We start from the raw sequence: 20,155 nt of genomic DNA, 5'->3' as shown, positions 1-20,155 counted from the left end.
TTGCGGAACGTGGTACCTGGCCCACAGCTCAGAGGAGGGAAGGTTGGATTGGCTTCCATTTTCAGCCGGTGGTCAGCTGGCTCCCGGGCATAAAGATCATGAGGAAGGACGCAGAGAGGCAAAGCTGCTTGGTGATGGCAGCTGGGAAGCAGAGCAGGGCCACAGTGCCGGAGAGGAAAGGGGCCAAGGACAGTGGAGAGCAGTGGTCCCGACTTTTTGGCTCTAGGGTCCAGTTTCATAGAAGACTGTTTTTCTTGCCATGGACTGGTGGGTGCTGGTTTCAGGATGATTCAAATGCATTGTATTTGTTATGTACTTTATTTCTATTACATTGTAATATATAATGAAATAATCACACAACTCACCATAATGCAGAATCAGTGAGAGTCCTGAGCTTGTTTTCCTGCAGGTAGATGTCTCATCTGGAGCTGAGGGGAGACAGTGACGCCCCGAGTGTGCTGCTTATGTCGTCTACTCCATAGTCTCATCCTGGCTGCTGTCACTGCAGAAAACCCTGCTCCACAAAGATAGGATGTTGGAAATGGAAGCAAACTTTTCAGTGCTTTTATAGGAATATCAAGTTATTTCACCTTGACTTTAGTCCAGAACATAACGGAGATTTGAAGTTGTCTCAAACATACTGTTAAGGCCACCATCATTTGTGATCTCAAGGAATTGATTCTCTTCTAGCACAGACAAAGTCAACTGACCTGGCTTATTCACAACTAGGTCACAGATCTTTCCTTCCCAGTTTGGGGATCTTTTGCGGTTGGGAAGTAATACACAGACTCTTTTGAAAGCTGTGACGTGATCATGCCCTAGACTGGAGAAAGAAGTCCCTTTCTTTATCTCTTTCAAAATCCTTGCTAATGTTTGAAATGTGTCAAAAATAGCAATGTTCACTTGTTGCCCCATAATCCCAGTTTGGCTTTGAATGCATCCACTTTATCTGCTGACTTGAACACAGTTGTTATTCTCCTCTGAAGAGTTCATTTACCAGATTGAATATATCACACAAGTAAGCAAATTTTGTGACCTATTCTGTGTCACAGAACTGAACTGCTGGTGGAGCCTGTTTTTCTAAGAAATATCTGGAGCACTGATAAATTCAGAAACTCTGGCAGTGATCTCCCTTCAGAAAGCCATCTCACTTCTGTGTATAAGAGAAGGCATGTGTGCTCTGCATCCATCTCCTCACAGGGCTGCATCAGTAGACATGAGTTAAGGGCTTGGGCTTTAATGTGGTTGATCATTTAATCAGATCCTGTGAAATGTTGTTAAGTTTAGGTGACATTTTTTTTGTGAGCCAGGATTTCCCTATGGATGACACAGTGACTCACATTTACAAGTGACCTCTTCGATCTGCATAATGAAACCAGAAAGCCATCCAATTGTATACTAATACAAAATGACCAATTCAGTTTTCCTGATAAGATTCAAAACCTTGTGTAGCTGTGCTGCTGTGTTGTTGGTTGACATATCCTCATGCACGTTGTCCTGAAAAATATATCCACACAAAAACAAGCACTGTTGCCTTGTTGTCAACATCAGAAGACTTGTCCACCTGGATTGCATACCACGGTGACTCATTAATCCTCTCTAACAAGTGTGCCTCAGTACCCTCTGCTAGTTCACCAATTTGTCTAGCTAGGGTACTCACCGAAAGAGGAACCCGTGTCACATTTTGGACCACAGTCTCTTCTCAAAGTTCACAATGTATGTCCTTAGCAACAGGCAGAATCAACTCTTCGCCAATACTAAAGGGCTTCTTAGCTTTAGCAGTGCAGCTGGCCACTAAGAATGCTCTCAGAGCAGACACATTTGATGAAGAGATGGCCTTCAGTAATTGCTTCTGGCTGGATATGGTGGCACATGCCTGTAATCCTGGCACTCAGGAGACTGAGGCAAGACAATCGAGGCCAGCTTGGACCACAGAGTGAGTTCAAGGCCAGCCTGAACTATACAGCGAGACCCTATCTCAAAAAAATTTTTTTTTGCTTCTTTTCTTTGTGTTCAGGTCTTTTTTTCTTCTGAAAAACTCCAGAGACTTGTCTTTTAAATCAGGGTGCTTGTTCTCCATGTAGCAAAACAGTTTGGAAAGTTTGAAGGCCTTGTTGGATAAACTAGTATCACCACATGTTGCATAAAGCAGGCTTTTGGAGGATGTGGATCACCTGTTGCAATGATTTAAGTAAGGCTCTTGGTACTTTTAAATGCAGCTCTCTTTTTTGTTGGGAGTCGTAGAGTCTCCTGCTGTCTCATCTTTGGGTCTTACCCCCTTTTCAAAGAAGCTCTCCAGTGACATTTGTTTTTTACTCATTTTGTTTGGGTGGGACTAGCTCTGGGATTCCCAAAGCTGTGATTGAAACAAGTAGGGAGTGCAAGAAAGAGACACAGATGGAAGTAATAAATAAAATAGTAGGCAGGCCATGTGCAGATTCTGACTTAAAACCTGCTGACAGATCCAGCTATACAGTTGAAGTACGTCAACTCACTTGCCACTATAAAGCCTACTGCCAAGTGCAACTTAACTGTCACTGGCTGCTCAGTGCTAGGGTTTCAGTATGAATCTACAAGCAAGTGGTTTATTCATTGCTTTTTTTTTTCTTTTTGGTACTGGGGATCAAACTTGGGTCCTTGTGCTTGCGAGGCAGGCAGTGGCACCACTGAGCTAAATCCCTGGCCCATTTGATTTTTTCATTGCTTTTTTTTTTTTTTTTTGCAAGCAACTGGTTTATTACAATCTCTGCTAATGTTTGCCTGTATTGCAGCTGCTCCCCAGCACTAGCATCAACACCTCAGCTCTACTTTAGATCATCAGGCATTAGATTCTCGTAGCAGCCTAGATCCCTTGCATGGGCTGGTCACAGGGGGGTTGTGCTCTGAGGAGAAGCTAATGTCACTGCCAGTCTGACAGTAGGCAGACCCCAGGTGGTCCTGGGAGTGGAGAGGAGCAGCTATAAATATAGAGGAAGCTTCACTAGCTACCCTGCTGTCCACTGGCTCCTTAGAGTCCACCGACCAGGACCAGTATAGTATACAAGGCCACAGCCCTACAACAGCCAGAGCCACACCCAGGAGCATGCTGTACTAATCTGCTAGGAATTTCCTTCTTTTTTGTTCCCTTTCTTTTTTTTTTTTTTGTTTGGTACCGGGATCAAACTTGGGTCCTTGCACTTGCACAGCAGGCGGTGAAACCACTGAGCTAAATCCCCAGCCCTTTGTTCCCTTTCTTGAGACAAAGTCTTGCTATGCAGTTCAGGCTGACCTTGAACTCACTATGTAGCCTACACTAGCCTTGAACTCGTGGTGATCCTCCTCCCTCAGCTTCCCCAGTGCTGAATATTACAGGTGTATGCCACCACCCTTGAACATAGGCATTTATTAATCGAATGAAGTTGACATATTAGAATTTTATATTAACAATCATGTTCTTTTTATATTTTTATATGTTTATAGCTGGAGAAAGGTCCATTTAGCTACGTGCTAGGAAACCTTTGATTTATTCCTTATTCTTCTGCTCCTTTTACAGATGAGGAAACAGGCTTGTGGAGCTCATGTGACTTGCCCAAAGTCATGTGGCTGTTGGGTGACCGAGAACAGACTTGGTTGGGACTGTTTCCGTTCCAAGTCTATGTTCTCCGCACCCACCCCATATCACCACCTCATAATTTTGATTCCTCCTTGTTCATTTTCAGGAATTAACTGCTGTCAAAGGCTCTATCTATCTGATTTCTTCCACGGCCTTGCCCGTCTGAGAGTGGCCAAGACTAGGTAGTGGAGAGCCATGGACCAGTATGGCTTTGGGGACACGGGTACCCTTCCTTCAGAACCGCACCTTCCCTTGTTCTCAGAGAGCCAAGGGCTCAATTGCAGTGATGCCCTCAATCGGGATCCAGGTCCCAGCACCCGTGACCTGCTCTATACCCCGCTGGGTGGCTTGGACCTGGACCCCACGCTCTTGGCGCCTGATGTGCGCAGAAAGGTGTTGGAGGACAGCTTAGACGCCCTGTCCCTGTACTCAGGAAGGGACAGTGACTCCGGGAAGCTGCTGGAGGAATATATGGATCTGAGGTCTCAGACTTCTGTACAAGGTGAGGCTGTCCCCTGGGTGGAAGGGCCCGGGATGTTTGCCAGTCCCTGCAGCCAGTTCAGAAAATTCTCCTCTCCTACAAGTGATGTAGGGAAAAGCTACTTTTGTCCCTCCCTATTTCAGAATCATTCCCAAAATTGTTCCTAGCAAAAGAAACAGGACTGACCCTAGGAATGATGTTGACTCAAGCCATAGCTGCTTGGAGATATCCTAGCCTTCTGCCTGGTGCGTGTACAGAGCCCGGTGAGAGAGTTTCCTATCCTCATCTCAATGGCTCTTCATCTTCCCAGACTGAACTAGGGTCCTGTTCATTCTGCTGTTGGGCTTTTTGGCATTCCTAGGCCTCTGCTGTCTTTGCTTGTAGAGAGGTAACAGTGGTAAGAAGCAAAAGGAGAAACAATGCTAGAAGCTCTTCATAGGCCATAAAGCCCTGGACAGATATTAGGTATTAAGTTTTCTTAAGAGATGGGGGTCTTCCTATGTTGCCCAGAACTCCTGGGCTCTAGTAACCCTCCTGCCTCAGCCTTCTGAGTAGCTGGGACTTAAAGACGTGCACCACTATACCCAACTAGTTACCAGTACTATGGTTTTTCATTTTAAATAGGCCCTTGATTCAGTTGTAAACCTTTCACTTCAGCAGGGGAGGAACAAAGGGAGAATTACTGAACTAATTAAACCCCTTATTAGTTAAATCTTTTGGTTTGCTTTCTGGCTTCCCATAGAAGAGAAATTCCTTTTTTTTTAAAATCCTCTTCTTCAGTCCCTAACTTTGTTGCTTAAATGCATAGACAGGACTCAACCAGAGAGCTTTTAGATAGCTATAATCATGTGGAAAGTCATATCTGTAATTCTTTGCAAAGCAGGTGTTATTTTTTGTTTTTGTGTGTGTTGGGGATTGAATCTAGGGCCTTTGTACCGAGATCCCTTCTTTTTTTTTTTGGTACCAGGGATCTAACTTGGGTCCTTGCGCTTGCAGCAGGCAGCGAAACCACTGAGCTAAATCCCCAGCCCCCGAGGTCCCTTCTTTTTGAGACAGGCTCTCACTAAGTCACTAAATTTTGGGGGCCAGGCTCAAACTTGTGGTCTTTCTGCCTCAGCCTCCCAGAGTATTGGCATCACAGGCCCGTGCCACCACGTCCACCGGGATCAGGTGTTAATCCTAACTGGGATAAGTAGCTCACACCTGTAATCCCAGTACCGAGGAGGCTGAGGCAGGAGGATCACTTTGAGTTCAAGGCCAGCTTGAACTACATAGCAAGACCCTGTCTCAAAAAACCAAAACTAAAATTAATTTTTAAAAAAATTCCAAAGATAGCCAGGCGTGGTGGCACACGCCTGTGATCCCTGCACTCAGGAGGCTGAGGCAGGAGGATTGCTGCGAGTTAGAGGCCAGCCTGGGCTACATAGTGAGTTCATTGCCAGCCTAAACTACAAAGCGAGACCCTGTCCCCCCAAAAAAAAAAAAATTTTCCAAAGAACCTGCTGAAATGAAAAGCCCCTGAGGGCCCTCTTCACAGAAGATGGAGTAGACAGATGTTGGCCTTGTTACTGTTCTGGCCTGATGGCAGAGGATGAGATTAGGGTACACCTAGGAGACACCTGCTGAAGTGCAGGCACTGGCCCAGTGCCGGGCCCTAAACGAGGTCCCCAGCCTGGTCTCAGAGATGGCCTGGAATTCGGTGGTGGGGATCTGCATCTTTGTCACTTTCACCAGATGGTCATAGGGCTCTGCAGAAGGTGTCCGTGTAGTTCAGCCTTTCCTAACTTGTTTTACACTGGATTTTCTTTTTTCTTTTCTTTTCTTTTTTTTTTTTTTTTTTTTTTTTACCTTGTAGGAAAAGGGGAATCCACTGAACATTAAATTTCAACTCTTTATACTTCTCTTAAATTCAAGTCTGTGGAAGGGCATAGGTTTACTGCTTTTTTGGTACCGGGGATCGAACTCGGAACTTGGTGCTTGCAAGGCAGGCAGCGGAACCACTGAGCTAAGTCCCTGGCCCAGGTTTATTTTTTGAGACAGGGTCTCTCTCTGTTGCCCAGGCTGGCCTTGAACTCCGAAGCTCAAGTGATCCTTCTGCCTCCTGAGTAGCTGGGAGTACAGGCTTGAACCACCATACCCAGCTTTTTGTTCATTCTTTTTGTTTTGATTTGTTTTTTGAGACAGAGTCTCATTCTATAGTTCAGGCTGGCCCTGAACTCACTATATAGCCCAGGCTGGCCTTGAACTCATGGCAATCCTCCTACTTCAGCCTCTGGAGTACTAGAATTATTGCCATGCAGTACCACACCCAGCTAATTTTTTAAATTAGTAATATATAGTTCTTTTAAAAATTAGAAGATAAAGCAATAAGCAAGAAAAATCTCCACCCTGGCTCCCCCACACATAAATCTTTAAATACGTGTGAAGTTGCTCAGAAATAATCACTTTTATAGAATAAGTATGAAGCATGTAGCTCTAGAGTACTTGCCTAGCATGGGCAAGGCCCTGAGTTTCATCCCTAGCACCGCACACATAAATAAATACATAAACTAATAATTCTGTTTGGAATTTTGAAAACAGTGTATTTGCTTTCATACACGGAGGTAAACCATACATTTGTCATTGTAACCACTGTTCTGTCGTATTGTGAGACCACATTCACGTTAGGCCGAGAGGATGTTTCTGTGAACAATTTTTTACATACTGAATTTTCTTTGGAACACTATTTTTCTGAGTGGGTTTGCCCAAACAGACTATAGAAACGGTTCCAGGGCTTTAGAACATTGCTTTCTAGGTGTTACAACACTTTCCGGGCCAGTGATTCTTTGTGCCTGTTTTTCAGTGTCCTTGCCAACATTTTACAGCATTTTGTTTTCTAGTTTAACAGTTAATTTAAGGAGCTTTTAAAGTAACCCAGCAAGGCCGAAGGCTGTCCCCAGAGGGAGCCCAGGTTTTCTTTGAGCACAGGTTTGGAATTACTAAGCTCCTTGCTGTCAGTGTTTTGAGATCTTGTAGCTCAGCCTCCTCTCTGTCCCTCCCCAGGCCCTAACCCATGGGATTCTTGAATACCATCTCTGCAATTTGGTAGATAAGTGGTTGTTTCTAAACAGTCTGATCCATCTAGCAGGGCGACCTACTGGACAGAAAAATCTTCCATTTTTGCTGGGTGTGGTGGTGCACACCTGCCATCCCAGCACTCAGGAGGCTGAGGCAGGAGGATCACTGTGAGTTCAAGGCTGGCCCGAGCTACATAACTACAAGAAAAATAATGAATCTTCCATTTTTTATTCCTCTAACACACATTCTTTGAGTGCCTGCTAGTGCGAGATGGGAATCCCAGGATCTGGGAGCGTGGGAGAGAGCCAGGCAGAGAGAGTGTATCCATGGTCCGTTGTTTCTAGGGGTCAGAATCACCCTCCCTTTAATCTTCATTCGCCGAGCCTAGCTGTGTCCCTCCAACCAGGGCAGACGCCATCTGCTCCCCTCCACACTGCCCTTCCCATACTCGGATGCCTCCCCTCCCCCACCCTCACCTGAGTCCTCCCAGTCCCTTCAGCCATTCCTCAGGTGACACGATTCATAAATACTTTCTGTCATTTTATCCAAGACAGAAAACATGGCAAATTCGTACGTGTACAAAGAGGAAAATAAAACTGTTCCATCCTTCCATCGGCCCATTCTGTTTTCTACTCAAATTTATTTATTTCTTTGTTTATGTATCTATTTTGAGAGAGGGTCTCACTATGTATTCCAGGCTGGCCTTGAACTCCCTATGTAGCCCAGGCTTGCCTCTAACTCGCAGTGATCCTCCTGCCTCAGCCTCTTGAGTGCTGGGATCCTAGGCACGAGCCACCACACTCAGCTTATTTTTCTTTTTTAAGAGCTGGGGTCGTTCTCCTTTGCAGTAGGCTGCCTTTTCCCACCCTTTGTGTCATCAGGTATTTCCCTACAGTTTTACTTGAAAGGCTGTGTCATAGACTACTTGAACTATAATGCAGTCACCTGTGTATCCTGCTGTTGGATATTAGGTTGGTCTGATGTTTACCAGGAAAAGCGATGTACAGTCAGCTCGCTTGTGGCCAGGGCTTTGTAGCAAGCTGCATTTAAAGTTAGGAACTGAGAAGTAGAGCTGGCTGGTGAGTCCAAGGGCTTATGGAGTCCCAGGTTCAATTCTTCCACTTTGCCCTCCATGCATACCAGGCAGCAGTGCAGTGCTGCAGCCCTGCCCAAAGTGGTCCCACTGTCCTAGAAGTGCTCCAACCTGCTACCAAGTCTGTCCCCCCGTTGAATGGCACCAAAACCAGGCACAATCCCACAGGGCTACTCTCCTCTTCTGCCTTGCAGAGCTGCTGGAGTTGGAGGAGTCTGAGAGCTGTGGAGGCCTCTGTGGCCGGGCTCTCTGACATCCCCAGCTGTGGGTGACCTGTGGTTTCTCCCTCCCTCTGTTCAGACCAGGGCCCAGGTGCACTCAAGGTTCCCAGAGAGGCTGAGGAAGGAGGCAGGGCCACCTTGGGCAGCGCAAGGAAAGGGAAGCGGCAGCACAGCTCGCCCCAGAAAGCGCTCCTGGACTGCAGCCTGTGCGGGAAGGTGTTCAGCAGTGCCAGCTCACTCAGCAAGCACTACCTGACACACAGCCAGGAGAGGAAGCACATCTGCAAGATCTGCAGCAAGGCCTTCAAGCGGCAGGATCACCTGTATGTGGGTTGCTCCTGTCCCTTTCCTGTCCTCCCAGGCCACCCCACTCTGTCCTCTGTTGGGTTTTCAGCCTCCTTGTCCCCCAGATGTGGATCACTGGGCTCAGGTGGTCATGGACTCTGTTCTCCTCACCTGGCCAGGGTCCTGGTCCAGTTTGATTCACACCATTGAGGAAATAAATCATTGCCTTGATCTACAGTTTAGAAATGCATGATGGCTCCTGAGGCAGCTAATGATGTTGGCAGGAGCTTGGCTGACTTTGTAGAGAAGTGCCCCGAGTCCCTGGTGGGTATCTGAGGATGAGCGATCTGCTCACGACAGGGTGACACGGGCACAGGTGATGCTGAGGTGCCAGTTTCTAGAACATGGCAACGGAGCCACATCTCCTCCTCCTCCTCCTCTTTTCCTTCTTCTTCTTCCTCTTCTTCCTCTTCTTTCCTTCCTTCCTTTCTTTCTTCTTCCTCTTCCTCCTCTCCCCCTCATCTTCCTCTTCCTCCTCTTCCCTGCCCCTCTTCCTGTTTGTTCTTTTAAACTTTCGATTTTAAAAAAGGAACTCCAAGGGCCAGGGATTTAGCTCAGTGGTTTCGCTGCCTGCCCCACAAGCACAAGGAGCTGAGTTCGATCCCCAGTCCCCCCCCAAAAAAAAAATTTCCCTCCAAAAGAAACTCCCACTTACGAGCTAGGAGCAAAATTCCTTCTTGATGTCTTGGAACTGAAGAGTTCCTCATGCAGGTGAGGGAAGGTGAGGAAGGTGAGGGCTGACTGGTTTTAGCCCAGAGGTTTGCACGCGCTTGCATTTTGAGAAATCCACCGCTTCCCAGCTCTGCCCCAGGGAGAGGAAGCCTTCCCTCTGCTCCTGTCAGAAGCTGGAAATAGTCGGGGCTAGAACTTAGGTCTTCTGGTTCCTTCTCAGTTGCTTCCCTCCAAGGAGGCCAGGGCCCACCTTTTAGGAAAGGCTTCGGTCATTGGTCTCACCCTGTGGCCACAAGCATGGGACTGTCCGGAGCAGGACTGTCTGGAGCAGGACTGTCAGGGCCCCGGACAGTGACCCCCTCAGCTGTTCATAGTGTGTCAGCGCACCTCGGGATGAGGTGAGTGAGGCCCACACTAACACACAGTTGCTGTTGCAGAAACTGGGCACACTTGACTGTCTGGCTCTAGGGAGTCTGCACTGACTGGGCTTCTATAATGGGTGTCTTTCTGCAGTGGTTCCAGGTCTCCACAGACAACCTGTGGTGAAGGGTAGACTGGGGCTGGTATTCAGGAAGGCGAGGCCCAAGCTGGGGTTTCCTCCGATGTGTTCTGGAGAATGATGCTTCTCAGAAATGCCAGTTGGGGCTCCTTCTCCCCCTCCCCCTCTCCCTCTCGCTCTCTTTCTCCCTCTCTGCTGGGTGCAGTTTCTGAGTTGTGATGTGGGTACACTGAGGACACTCACAGTTACTGGGCTTCTGCAGTGGGAGGCTGGCTCCCAGGTGCCTGTCCACCGACGTCCTGTCTCATGTCTGACCCCAGGACCGGGCACATGCTCACCCACCAGAAGACAAAGCCCTTTGTGTGCATCGAGCAGGGCTGCGGCAAGAGCTACTGCGACTATCGCTCACTGCGTCGGCACTGCGAGGTGCAGCATGGCCTGTGCATCCTGAAGGAGGCTCCCCCGGAAGAGGATGCCTTCGGGGACTCCCCCCATGCTCCCAACACAGCTGGCCAGCCTCTGCCCAGTGGCCTGCAGTCCCTGGGGGCCCCAGAAGCCAGGTCCCCTGGCTCTGTCTTGCCCAACCGAGACCTTCTGCGTTGTATCGTGAGCAGCCTTGTCCACCAGAAGATCCCTTCTCCCGGCCCTGCCACAGTGGGGGTGCTGAGTGGTGAAGGGAGGAACGCGTCCTGTCCCTGCACCGCCTCACCAGGGCTCTCCTCCCGTATCCCAGGATCCCTGGGCACTGAGGTTCCCAAGGAGCCTCGTCCCCTACAGAAGGAGCCAGCTGCTGATGTGTTCACAGCCTTGGATTCAGGGACAGCCGAGAACAGTGACCCTAACCCTCCAGAGTCAGAGGCTCCACTTCTCCAGCTCCCTTCCTCCCAGGAGGACTGGCCTGAGGGTGGCTCCTTGGCCACCTCCCTGCCTCCCTTCCAGGTTCAGAAGGTCCCTGCCAGCTCGCAGCCATCCAGCCATGGCTTCCAGTGGCTCCAGAGCCTGCCCAGCTGCCCCAAGAGCAAAGGCAACAATGTGTTCATGGTCCACAAGGCCCCTAGGGAGGGCTCTGAGTCTGGCCCAGGAGCCAGCAGCACCTCTCCTCCAGCGGAGCCCTCACCCAGCGCAGGCAGCAGTCAGGACACACTGCCCCTCCGGCCCACACTCCTGAAGGTGCCCAGAGAAGCCTCAGGCGACCCCAGGCCTGATAGTGGGGACGAGGACAGCTGGGCTTCCAAGAAGGGTGAGTGCTTTCCGTCAGATGCCACACTGCTCTTCCACCAGCTGTTCCTGAAGTCGCAGGAGTCCCTGGCGAGCCATGAGCAGGTGCAGGTGTTCCAGATGATCACCAAGTCCCAGTGCATCTTCTCCCACGCCCAGGTCACAGCCCCCGCCTCCCAGCCCTCTGGGCCCGAGCACAAGCAGACTGCCCTGAAGTCATTGCAAGGCCCCTGGCCACAGCAGCCCCAGCCCCCGACACCCACTGTGGACTCTGTGCAGGTGGGCCCCAGAAGCACTGAGCCAGAGGGTTCCCCAGCCCGCAGGGGGAAGCCCATGCCCGCGGCACCCAGAGAGGCCTCCCCCAGTGGCACACAGCAAGATGCGAAGGGGGCACCGAAAGGGGCCTCTGCACCGCCCTCACTCAGCACACCGTCTCTGGACCACTCCTGGAATCCAGACATCTCTTCTCAGGTCAAGCAGCTTCGATCTTCCAAAGGGACCTTGGACCTAGGGAACATCTTTCCCTCCGTGGGCCCAAGGCGATCCCAGGCAGCTGGCGATGAGCTGCCCAGTGCCCAGCTGTCCGAGAATGGCCCGGCCTTGGGGGCCACAAGAAGTGAGAAGGGCCCGGCTTGCACCCAGGGTGAAGGCTACAGGCTCTTCTCCGGCCACCCCAGGGCCCAGCGGTTCTCAGGCTTCCGGAAGGAGAAGGTGAAGATGGATGTGCGCTGTGCAGCTTCTCCAAGCCAGGTGGCCATGGCTTCCTTCTCGTCGACTGGGCCTCCTGCAGACCCTGCCCAGGATGTGAAGTCCAAGCTGACCATATTCAACAGAATCCAGGTACCCACACCCCTTTCGAGTGGCCTGACCATAGTGCAGCAAAAGTTTCCTTGGGGGTTTATTTTAGCATTTGTTAGCAATGTGAGGAGATAAGGTTCAGGGAGAGTGTGGCCCCTTCCATTCCAAAGCAAAACAAAACAAACTAGAATGAGCCCAAAACAGTTTTCCGAAGCACTTTGTGTCATTGTGTTATTTCACTAGGCCTTTTGTGCTTGCTTTCTTTTGCTTCCCGATCCCTTTTGGAGTTGGCGCCTGAATTCTTCAGAGGATAAAGACAGACACTCTCCCTCCGTTCCGTATGTCTGCATGGAATGGCCGGCTATGTCTTTTCTAACCAGCACGAGTGGGCCCACTGCGTGCTGCACACCGACAGGCATAGCCTTGTTCCTCTGTGGGTGTGCCCAGGGGGTCCTGGCAGCCTTAGCTGTTTCTCTTAGCAACAACAGCCTCCTTCCCATCATGCTACAGCTGCCCCCCTTACAGCTTTATTATCCAAACATCATATAATTCACCATTTTTTGTTTTGTTTTATTTTTTTTCAGATGGGGTCTCACCCTGTAATTCAGATTTGCCTTGAACCCATGGCAGTCCTCCTGCCTCAGCCTTCCCAAGTGCTGGGATCACAGGTGTGCACCACCACACCTGGCTTAATTCACGATCTGAAAGAGAGCAACTGGGTGGCTTCTAGTCCGTTCTGAGGTTGCACAATCATTACTAGTATTTACCAGAACAAACTGTGCACTCCAGAAAGAAGCACTGCACTCCTTGTCACCCCTAATCTTTCCATCCCCTGCAGCCCCTGGCAGCCACAAATGTACTTTACCTCTATAGACTGTCTGCTCTGGACATTTCTTGTAAGGAGAATCATACACTGCAGGCCTTCCACTCAGCAAGAGTCAGCGCCTCGGTGCTTTCCCGGCTAAGTGAGATTCCCTTAGACAGAGAGACCAGATTGCATTTGGCTGTTCTTTAGTAGGTGGTTTCTGCCTTTTAGCTTTTGTGAATAGGCTGCCACAGACATTCGTGCACACCTTTTTGTGCAGACACGTCCTCATTCCCCTCTGGGTAGACAACTCAGAGTGGATGTGCCAGGGCTAACATTCGAGGAAGCACCAGACTGGGTTCCAAAGCATCTACACTCTGCCTCCCCACGGCATGTGAGGCATCCAGTTTCCCTATGTCCTTGCCAACACTTGTTATTGTCCTTTTTTATTGTTCCTGTGATCACCCAAGTGGGTGTGAAGTTGTATTCATTTCCCTGATGGCGAATGATGTTGAACACCCCCTGTATGTGCTTTTTTGGCAATTTGTGTATCTTTTGAAGAGAAATATCCATCCAGGTGCTTTGGCCTGAGACTGAGGTAAGACTGCACTATTACTGAGTTGTAAGAGGTTTTTATATATTCTGGTTGCAACTCCTTATCAGATAAATTACTTACAAACACTCTTTCCTGTTTTGAGCTGTCTTCTCATTTTATTTGTGGTGTTGTTTGCAGGACAGACATTTTCATTTTGAGTGAAGTTCAGTGTGTCTCTTCAATGTTTTGTTTGGCTTTGGTTTATCCCTAAGAAAGCATTGTCTGACCCTCTGTCACAAAGACTGACTTCCACATTGTCTTCTACTGGTCTTTTTTTTGTGTGTGTGTGGTTTTGGTTTTGTTTTCCTTTTTCTTTTTTTGAGACAGGATCTCATTGTGTAGTCCAGGCTGGCCTTGAACTCACTATGTAGCCCAGGCTGGCCTCAGACTTACAGCAATCCTCCTGTCTCTGCCTCCCAAGTGCTGGGATTACAGGCATGCACCGCCATGCCTGGCTTCTTCTAAGGGTCTTATAGCTGGGCTCATCCATACCTCCTCGTTCCTGTTGTGTTGCTGATATGTATTTTCCTGACCAGGGTGGAAACATCTACAGGCTGCCCCATCCCATGAAGGAAGAGAGCATGGCAGGTAGATGGTAAGTTGAGGAGCCTCCTGCCCTGCCTGGCACTGCCCCCAGGAGTCCTGTGTGGCTTCAGGTGCTGTCCAGGGTGAGTGAGTTGGATGTCTTGGGTATGGCCTCTGTGTCTTTAGGGTTTTTCAAGGATGTTCAGTGGATTGGAGCTGAAAACAGTCAGTGGCCAGAGAGAGTCCCATTCTCCCATTCTTCCTTCCTGCCTCGTCTCCCACAGTAACCAGCAAAACAGGAGTCCCACGGACTGGACAGAGCCCAGGAGCATGTTCGTCTGCAAGAACTGCAGCCAGATGTTTTATACTGAAAAAGGCCTGAGCAGCCATATGTGTTTCCACAGTGACCAGTGGCCATCACCTCGGGGGAATCAGGAGCAGCAGGTGAAAGGGCAGCAGCAGTGGTTTCTGTGGTTACAGGGCTTGGCAGGCTTGGGGGAGGATATGATGGTGTCACCTGTCTCAGGTTGAAGATGGCATCCCAGAGGCAGCGTGGGTATGGCCCGGTGGCAGGGCCGGGCTGGTCTCTGGGACAGGCCACAGTGGTAGGATGGCAGCAGTCCCTGCCCCAGTCCTTGTCCCAGCTTCACTGCTGGGAAGTCTGCCACAGCCTTTCTAGCGATCCTCAGAGCGGCTCTGTCCCCTGCCTTCTGCCACCCTAAGAGTCTTAAAGAGCTTTGGAAGAGCCGTTGTCTCTCTGTGTTCAGGTGTTTGCCACAGAGTCTTGCAAGCCACCAAGACAGGCCCTGAGGCCAGACAGGGCCTGTGGCCCTAGCTCCTTGACCCCCCCGGGGAGTGTGGGCACGGTGGGTGCTCGCCTGTCTACTTCTTCCCTGCTTTTCCCCCCTCCTGCGAGAGCTGTGGGAAGAGCCACCTGCTTTAGGAAATCCTGACTCTAGAAGCACTTGATGTATAGCTTCACTCAGTCATTCAGCATTCCCAGATCCTTCTATGTCAGCCCTGCTGCTGGGTAGTACAGGGGACACAGCGATGACCATGACAGCCCAGGCCCTGCCTCCCAGGGCTCCCAGTCCAGGGGAGGAGACAGACTCAGGCCAGACAGTGGGGACCCAGAGTCCGCAGGGCTGTAGGGGATGCTGAGGGACCAGCCTGCTGAGGTCAGGGAGGGCTTCCCTGAGGAGAGGCTGTCGGAGCTGAGACCCAGAGGAAGAGGAGAGGATGCTGGAGGTGAAGGAGAGCACTGAGTGGGAGCAGCTGGTGTCAAGGGGCTCCTGTCTTCAGTCCGCCCTGGGGGATCCCACTTGGAGAAATTTGTGCTGGACTAGGGAATGGCGTGCCTGGGCCCACTGGCTCCTGTGATCTGAGTGAACTCATTTTCACTGCTCACATGGTCACTCCCCACCTGGCCCCCATCTGCACAATGTCCTCTAAGCCACCGAGGCTGCGTCTGCACAGCTCCGGGCTCCAGGCTTGAGACAGCGCCAGGCTAGCGGCTTGGCTGTGGCCTGGGCCTGGCTGGGCAGTGCCTCTGAGGGCCTGCTCAGCCTCCCGTGCCCAGGGTTTGAGTGTGGCCCTGCAGGACACACGTGTGCTGCTTCCCTGTCTCCCATGGCCAGTCCTCTTTGCCCTCTTGTGCTAACCTGAAGACAGTGTTGCAGCAGGTGACCTCAGGTGACCCCTGTCGTTCTGAATACTTTTCTTCTCCAGGGACAAGAGAAGGATGGGGAAGAGAGAAACGACAAGGACGGCAGCCAACACAGGAAGCGGAAGAAGCGCCCCCAGCCCAGAGCATTGTTTATCCCTCCTCCACCCTCTGCGTTTGGGGACCCTGGCCCTGGAGGGGGCCACCAGAGCTGCCTGCGCTCTCCTCCTGTGTTCCTGGTGGACCACCTCCTGAAGGGCTTGTTCCAGTGCTCCCCCTACACGCCACCTCCCATGCTCAGCCCCATCCGGGAGGGCTCTGGGATTTACTTCAACACGCTCTGCTCCAAGTCCCAGGCTGGGCCACACCAGCTCATCAGCTCCACACTGGGTGAGTGAGGCCGAGTGCTCACTCCTTGCTGCAGACCCATGCCACCCCTGGGGCACCTGGTGCAGCGACACACAGGCCTTGAGACACCTGGCTTGAGAGTCTCAGTGCTGCTGAGAGTGCCCAGGCCTGTGCTGTGATGAGCACCTTCCGGTACTTAAGAGTTTTACAGCCACAAAGGACACAGAGGCCACTTAGCCTGAGTGCCCTTCTGCCTGCCCCTCAGTGTGAGATGCAGTCCACAAAGCATGCAGATCCCTCATATCAAGTGTATAGTGCTTTTGAGGACAGTCACAGGCCGTGCACCCACCACACAGTCTAACTAAAGCCCTTCCGTCCTCCCCAGGAGAAGCCCCTGCCCACCACCGATCTTATCCTCCTCCTCAGCTCACACCCTGTAGTCCCATGGCCCTCCCAGCTCTGGCAAATGCTCACCTGTGTCTTGTCTCTACACATTTGCCTCTTCTGGATATTTCATATAAATGGAATTATACAGTATATGACCTTTTGTGCCTAGTTTCTTTTACTTAGTATGGCACTTTCAGGGTCCATCTGTGTCATAGTCTGCATTAATGCTTCGTTCCTTTTTATGGCTGAATAATATTCCCTTGGATGGGTAGACCATATCTTATTTATTCATCAGTTCACGGGCATTTGAGTTTCCACTTTTTAGGCACTGTGAATAATGCTGCTATGAACAATTGTATACAACTTTGTGTTTGAATGGATGTTTCCACTTCTCTTGGGTACATACCTACAGTGAAATGCTGGGTCCTATGGTAACTATGTCTGACCATTTACGGACCTGCCAAACTTTTCCAAAATTTTTGCACCATTTTAGATTCCCCCTGGCAGTATGTGAGAGTTCTAATGTCTCCCATCCTTGCACACACTTGTTACAGTTTGCATTTTTATTGTAGCCATCCCAGTCAGTATAAAGTGGTATCTGAGTTGGTTTTGGTTTCTGCTCCCCTCCTGCCTGATGCCACTGAGCCCTGTTGTGTGTTCTTCTTGGCTGTATGTGTATCTTGTTACATAAATCCATGAAGCTCAATTTTTTTCTTTTGTCATTTGCACTTTGATGTTAAATGTAAGATGTTGCCTTACTCAAGGTCATGTGAGAAGAGTTACTCCTGTTCTAAGAGTTTTGCAATTTTGACTCTTACATTTAGATCAGTTAACTTGGTGTATGAGGTAGGGGTTCAGGTCCATTATTTTTCACGTGGATGTCTAGCTGTTCAGCAGCATTTGTTAAAAAGACTATTCCCATTGAACTGTCTTGGCACCTTTATTGAAAATCTGTATGCAAAGGTTTTGTTTGTTTGTTTATTTTCCGGTACTGGGGCTCAAACTCAGGACCTTGTCCTTGCAAGGCAGGTGCAGCGCCACTGAGCTAAATCCCTGGCCCTGCAAGGGTTTTTTGTTTGTTTGGTTTTTGTCTTTGAAATCTGTTCTTTTGATTTGTATATTTATCCTTATGCCAGAACCACACTATTTTGATCATTGTCACTTTTTGCTAAGTTTTCAAATGGGAAATGTGAGTTTTCCAACTTTATCATTCTTTTTAAAGATCATTTTAGGGCCAGGGATTTAGCTCAGTGGTTGCGTGGCCTGCCTCGAAAGCGCAAGGACCCAAGTTCGATCCCAGTACCAAAAGAAAAAACAAACAAACAAAAAAAGATCATTTTAGCTGTTCTGGGGCTCTTGTGTTTCCATAGAATTTTAGGATCAACAGTGGTTTTGATAGCTACTGTGTTTAATTTGCATATCAATTGGGAGTATTGCCATCCTAAACAATTTTAAGCCTTTCTATCCATGAACATGGGATGTCTTTTCATTAGATCTTGTTTCATTTGTTTCCATAATGTTGGTAGTTTTCAATGGGTGTCTTAAACTTCCTTTGTTATAGTTATACTTAAATGTTTTATTCTTTTTGACTATTGTAAATGGATTTATTTCCTTAGTTTCATTTTAGAATATTTTTGTTTGTTTTTTGGTGTTTTTTCCTTTGGGTTTTTTTTTTTTTTTTGTACTGGGGATTGAACTCAGGACCTTGTGCTTGTGAGGCAGGTGCCGGAACCACTGAGCTAAATCCCTGGCCCTTCGTTTGGTTTTTTTGAGACAGGGTCTCACTATGTAGTTCAGACTAACCTTGAGCTCACTATATAGCCCTCACTGGCCTTTAAATCATGGTGATCCTCCTGCCTCAGCCTCCCAGATGCTGGGTTACAGGCATGCACCACCACACCCAGCATAGAATGTTTATTACTGGTGTATAAAAGTACAATTGATATTTTTATATTGATCTGGTATCCTGAGATATTGCTGAACTCATTTAGCAGTTGCAATAGTTTGGTGTTTTTTTTTTTTTTTTTTTTGTAAACATTTCTTAGGATTTCTTTTTTGTTATTTTTGTTTTGTTTTGTTTTTTGTTTTTTGAGACAGAGTCTTGCTATGCAGTTCAGGCTGGCCTTATCTGTGCTCCTTCTTCCAAGTGCTAGGATTCATGACCATGCCTGGCTGGATTTTTATACATACTAGATCATATCATCAGCAAATAGAGATAGTAGATACATGTATCAATTTGAGGAAATTCCCCTCTTCTCTTGCTTTGTTGAGTATTTTTTTTTATCATGAAAGAGTGTTTGATTCTATGTCACAATTTTTTTCTGCATCTATTGAGATGATCATGTAGTTTTTGTCCTTTGTTGAATTGATATGCCCTATGATATTAATTTATTTTTATGTTTTGGGCCAGGGATTTAGCTCAGTGGTTCCACCGCCTGCCCTGCAAGCATAAAGTCCCAAGTTCGATCCCTGGTACCCTCCCAAAAAAAGGTTAAAAATATTTTGATGTTTAATCAATTAAGTTTATGTTGTATCCCTGGGGTAAGTCCCCACTTGGTCATCAGGTGTTATTCTCTTGCATGTTGGAATTGATTTGCTACTATTTCTGGGGGGTTTGTGTCTGTATTCATAAAGGGATTTGGTCTTCATTTGTTTTGTGATATTCTTGGTTTGGCAAAAGGGTGGTACTGGCCTCACAGAGTGAGTTTGAAGTGTCCCCTCCTGTTTTGTAGAGGATTGGATTAATTCCTTAACTCTGTCTGGCCTGGGATTTTTTTTTTTTTTTTTTTTTTTTTGGTACCGGGGATCAAACTCGGGACCTTGCACTTGTGAGGCAGGTGGCAGAACCACTGAGCTAAATCTCCAGTCCAGGCCTGGGATTTTTGAGTATTGGGAGGCAGGGGTGTGAGAAGTTTTAATAATTACTAATTTCATATGTTTGCATAGTTCTATTCAGTTTTTCTATACTGGGGATCGAACTCAGGTCCTTGCACTTGCGCAGCAGGCAGCAAAAGGAATTTCTTAATTTTATCTAAATTATCTTATTTGGGCTGGGGATTTAGCTCAGTGATTACGGTGCCTGAATCGAAAGCTCAAGGTCCCGAGTTCAATCCCCTGTACCAAAAAAAAACCCATTATCTTATTTATTGGCATGTAATTGTTCATTATATTCTCTTTGGGGTTTTTATTTTATTTTTTGGGTTCTTTGGGGTTTTTTAGACTAGGTCTCATTATGTAGTTCAGGCTGGTTGTTGTTGTTGTTTTTTGTACCAGGGATTGAACTCAGGACCTTGCCAGGCTGGTTTTGAACTCACTGTGTAGCCTAGGTTGGCCTTGAACTGATAGTGATGCTCCTGCCTCAGCCTCCCCCTCCCCCATGCTGGGATTACAGATTTGTGCTACCATCCCCAGCTTCATTGTATTTATTATAATCCTTTTATTTCTACTAGATTGGTAGGGACACCACCCTTTCATTTCACCACTTCTGTCTTTCTCCTTCCCTCTCCTTCTCTTTATCCTCCTCTTCTTTTCTCCTTTTGTCTTCTTCCTTCTCCTGTCTCCCTCTGCAGAAGTTTTATCAATTTTACTGATCCTTTAAATTTTTCTGGTTCTATTGATTTTTCTCTTTTTAGTTTCTGTTTCATTTATTTTTCTCTTTTTTATTACATTCTTTTTAATTATATGCTTGCTTCGAGTTCAGGTTGCTTATAGTTTCTAGTTTCTTAAAATGAAAGTTTAGGTTATCAATTTAAGAATTTCCTTTTTTTCTTTTTGAGTCAGGGTCTCACTGTGTAGTCCAGGATGCCTTAAACTCTGTGGCAATCCTTATGCCTCAGCCTCCTGAATGCTAAGATTA

General features: G+C 48.3%; 1 protein-coding gene across 17 annotated transcripts in view; it reads left to right on the top strand.

The window, feature by feature from the left end:
* Window positions 1-20,155, top strand: part of Znf541 (zinc finger protein 541) — a 44,945-nt gene that overhangs the window by 15,046 nt on the left and 9,744 nt on the right. For 10 of the 17 annotated variants that reach the window (XM_087200533.1, XM_087200530.1, XM_087200527.1 and 7 more), the window contains 5 exons: window positions 8,524-8,767; window positions 10,281-12,018; window positions 13,913-13,971; window positions 14,186-14,345; window positions 15,630-15,954. In XM_087200533.1, coding sequence (XP_087056659.1) covers window positions 8,524-8,767; window positions 10,281-12,018; window positions 13,913-13,971; window positions 14,186-14,345; window positions 15,630-15,954 — 2,526 coding nt within the window. Of the gene's footprint in view, window positions 1-3,719; window positions 4,095-8,523; window positions 8,768-10,280; window positions 12,019-13,912; window positions 13,972-14,185; window positions 14,346-15,629; window positions 15,955-20,155 lie in introns of those variants that run through there. The other 7 variants (XM_087200539.1, XM_087200537.1, XM_087200538.1 and 4 more) reach the window with 5 other exon arrangements.

Source organism: Heterocephalus glaber, unplaced genomic scaffold, assembly GCF_053883595.1.
Source record: "Heterocephalus glaber isolate CG9 unplaced genomic scaffold, H.glaber_assembly_v1.0 deba00001744, whole genome shotgun sequence".
Lineage (NCBI taxonomy): Eukaryota > Metazoa > Chordata > Mammalia > Rodentia > Bathyergidae > Heterocephalus > Heterocephalus glaber.
Note: the sequence above shows the minus strand (reverse complement) of the source record. Positions and strands in the feature narration are given on the sequence as shown.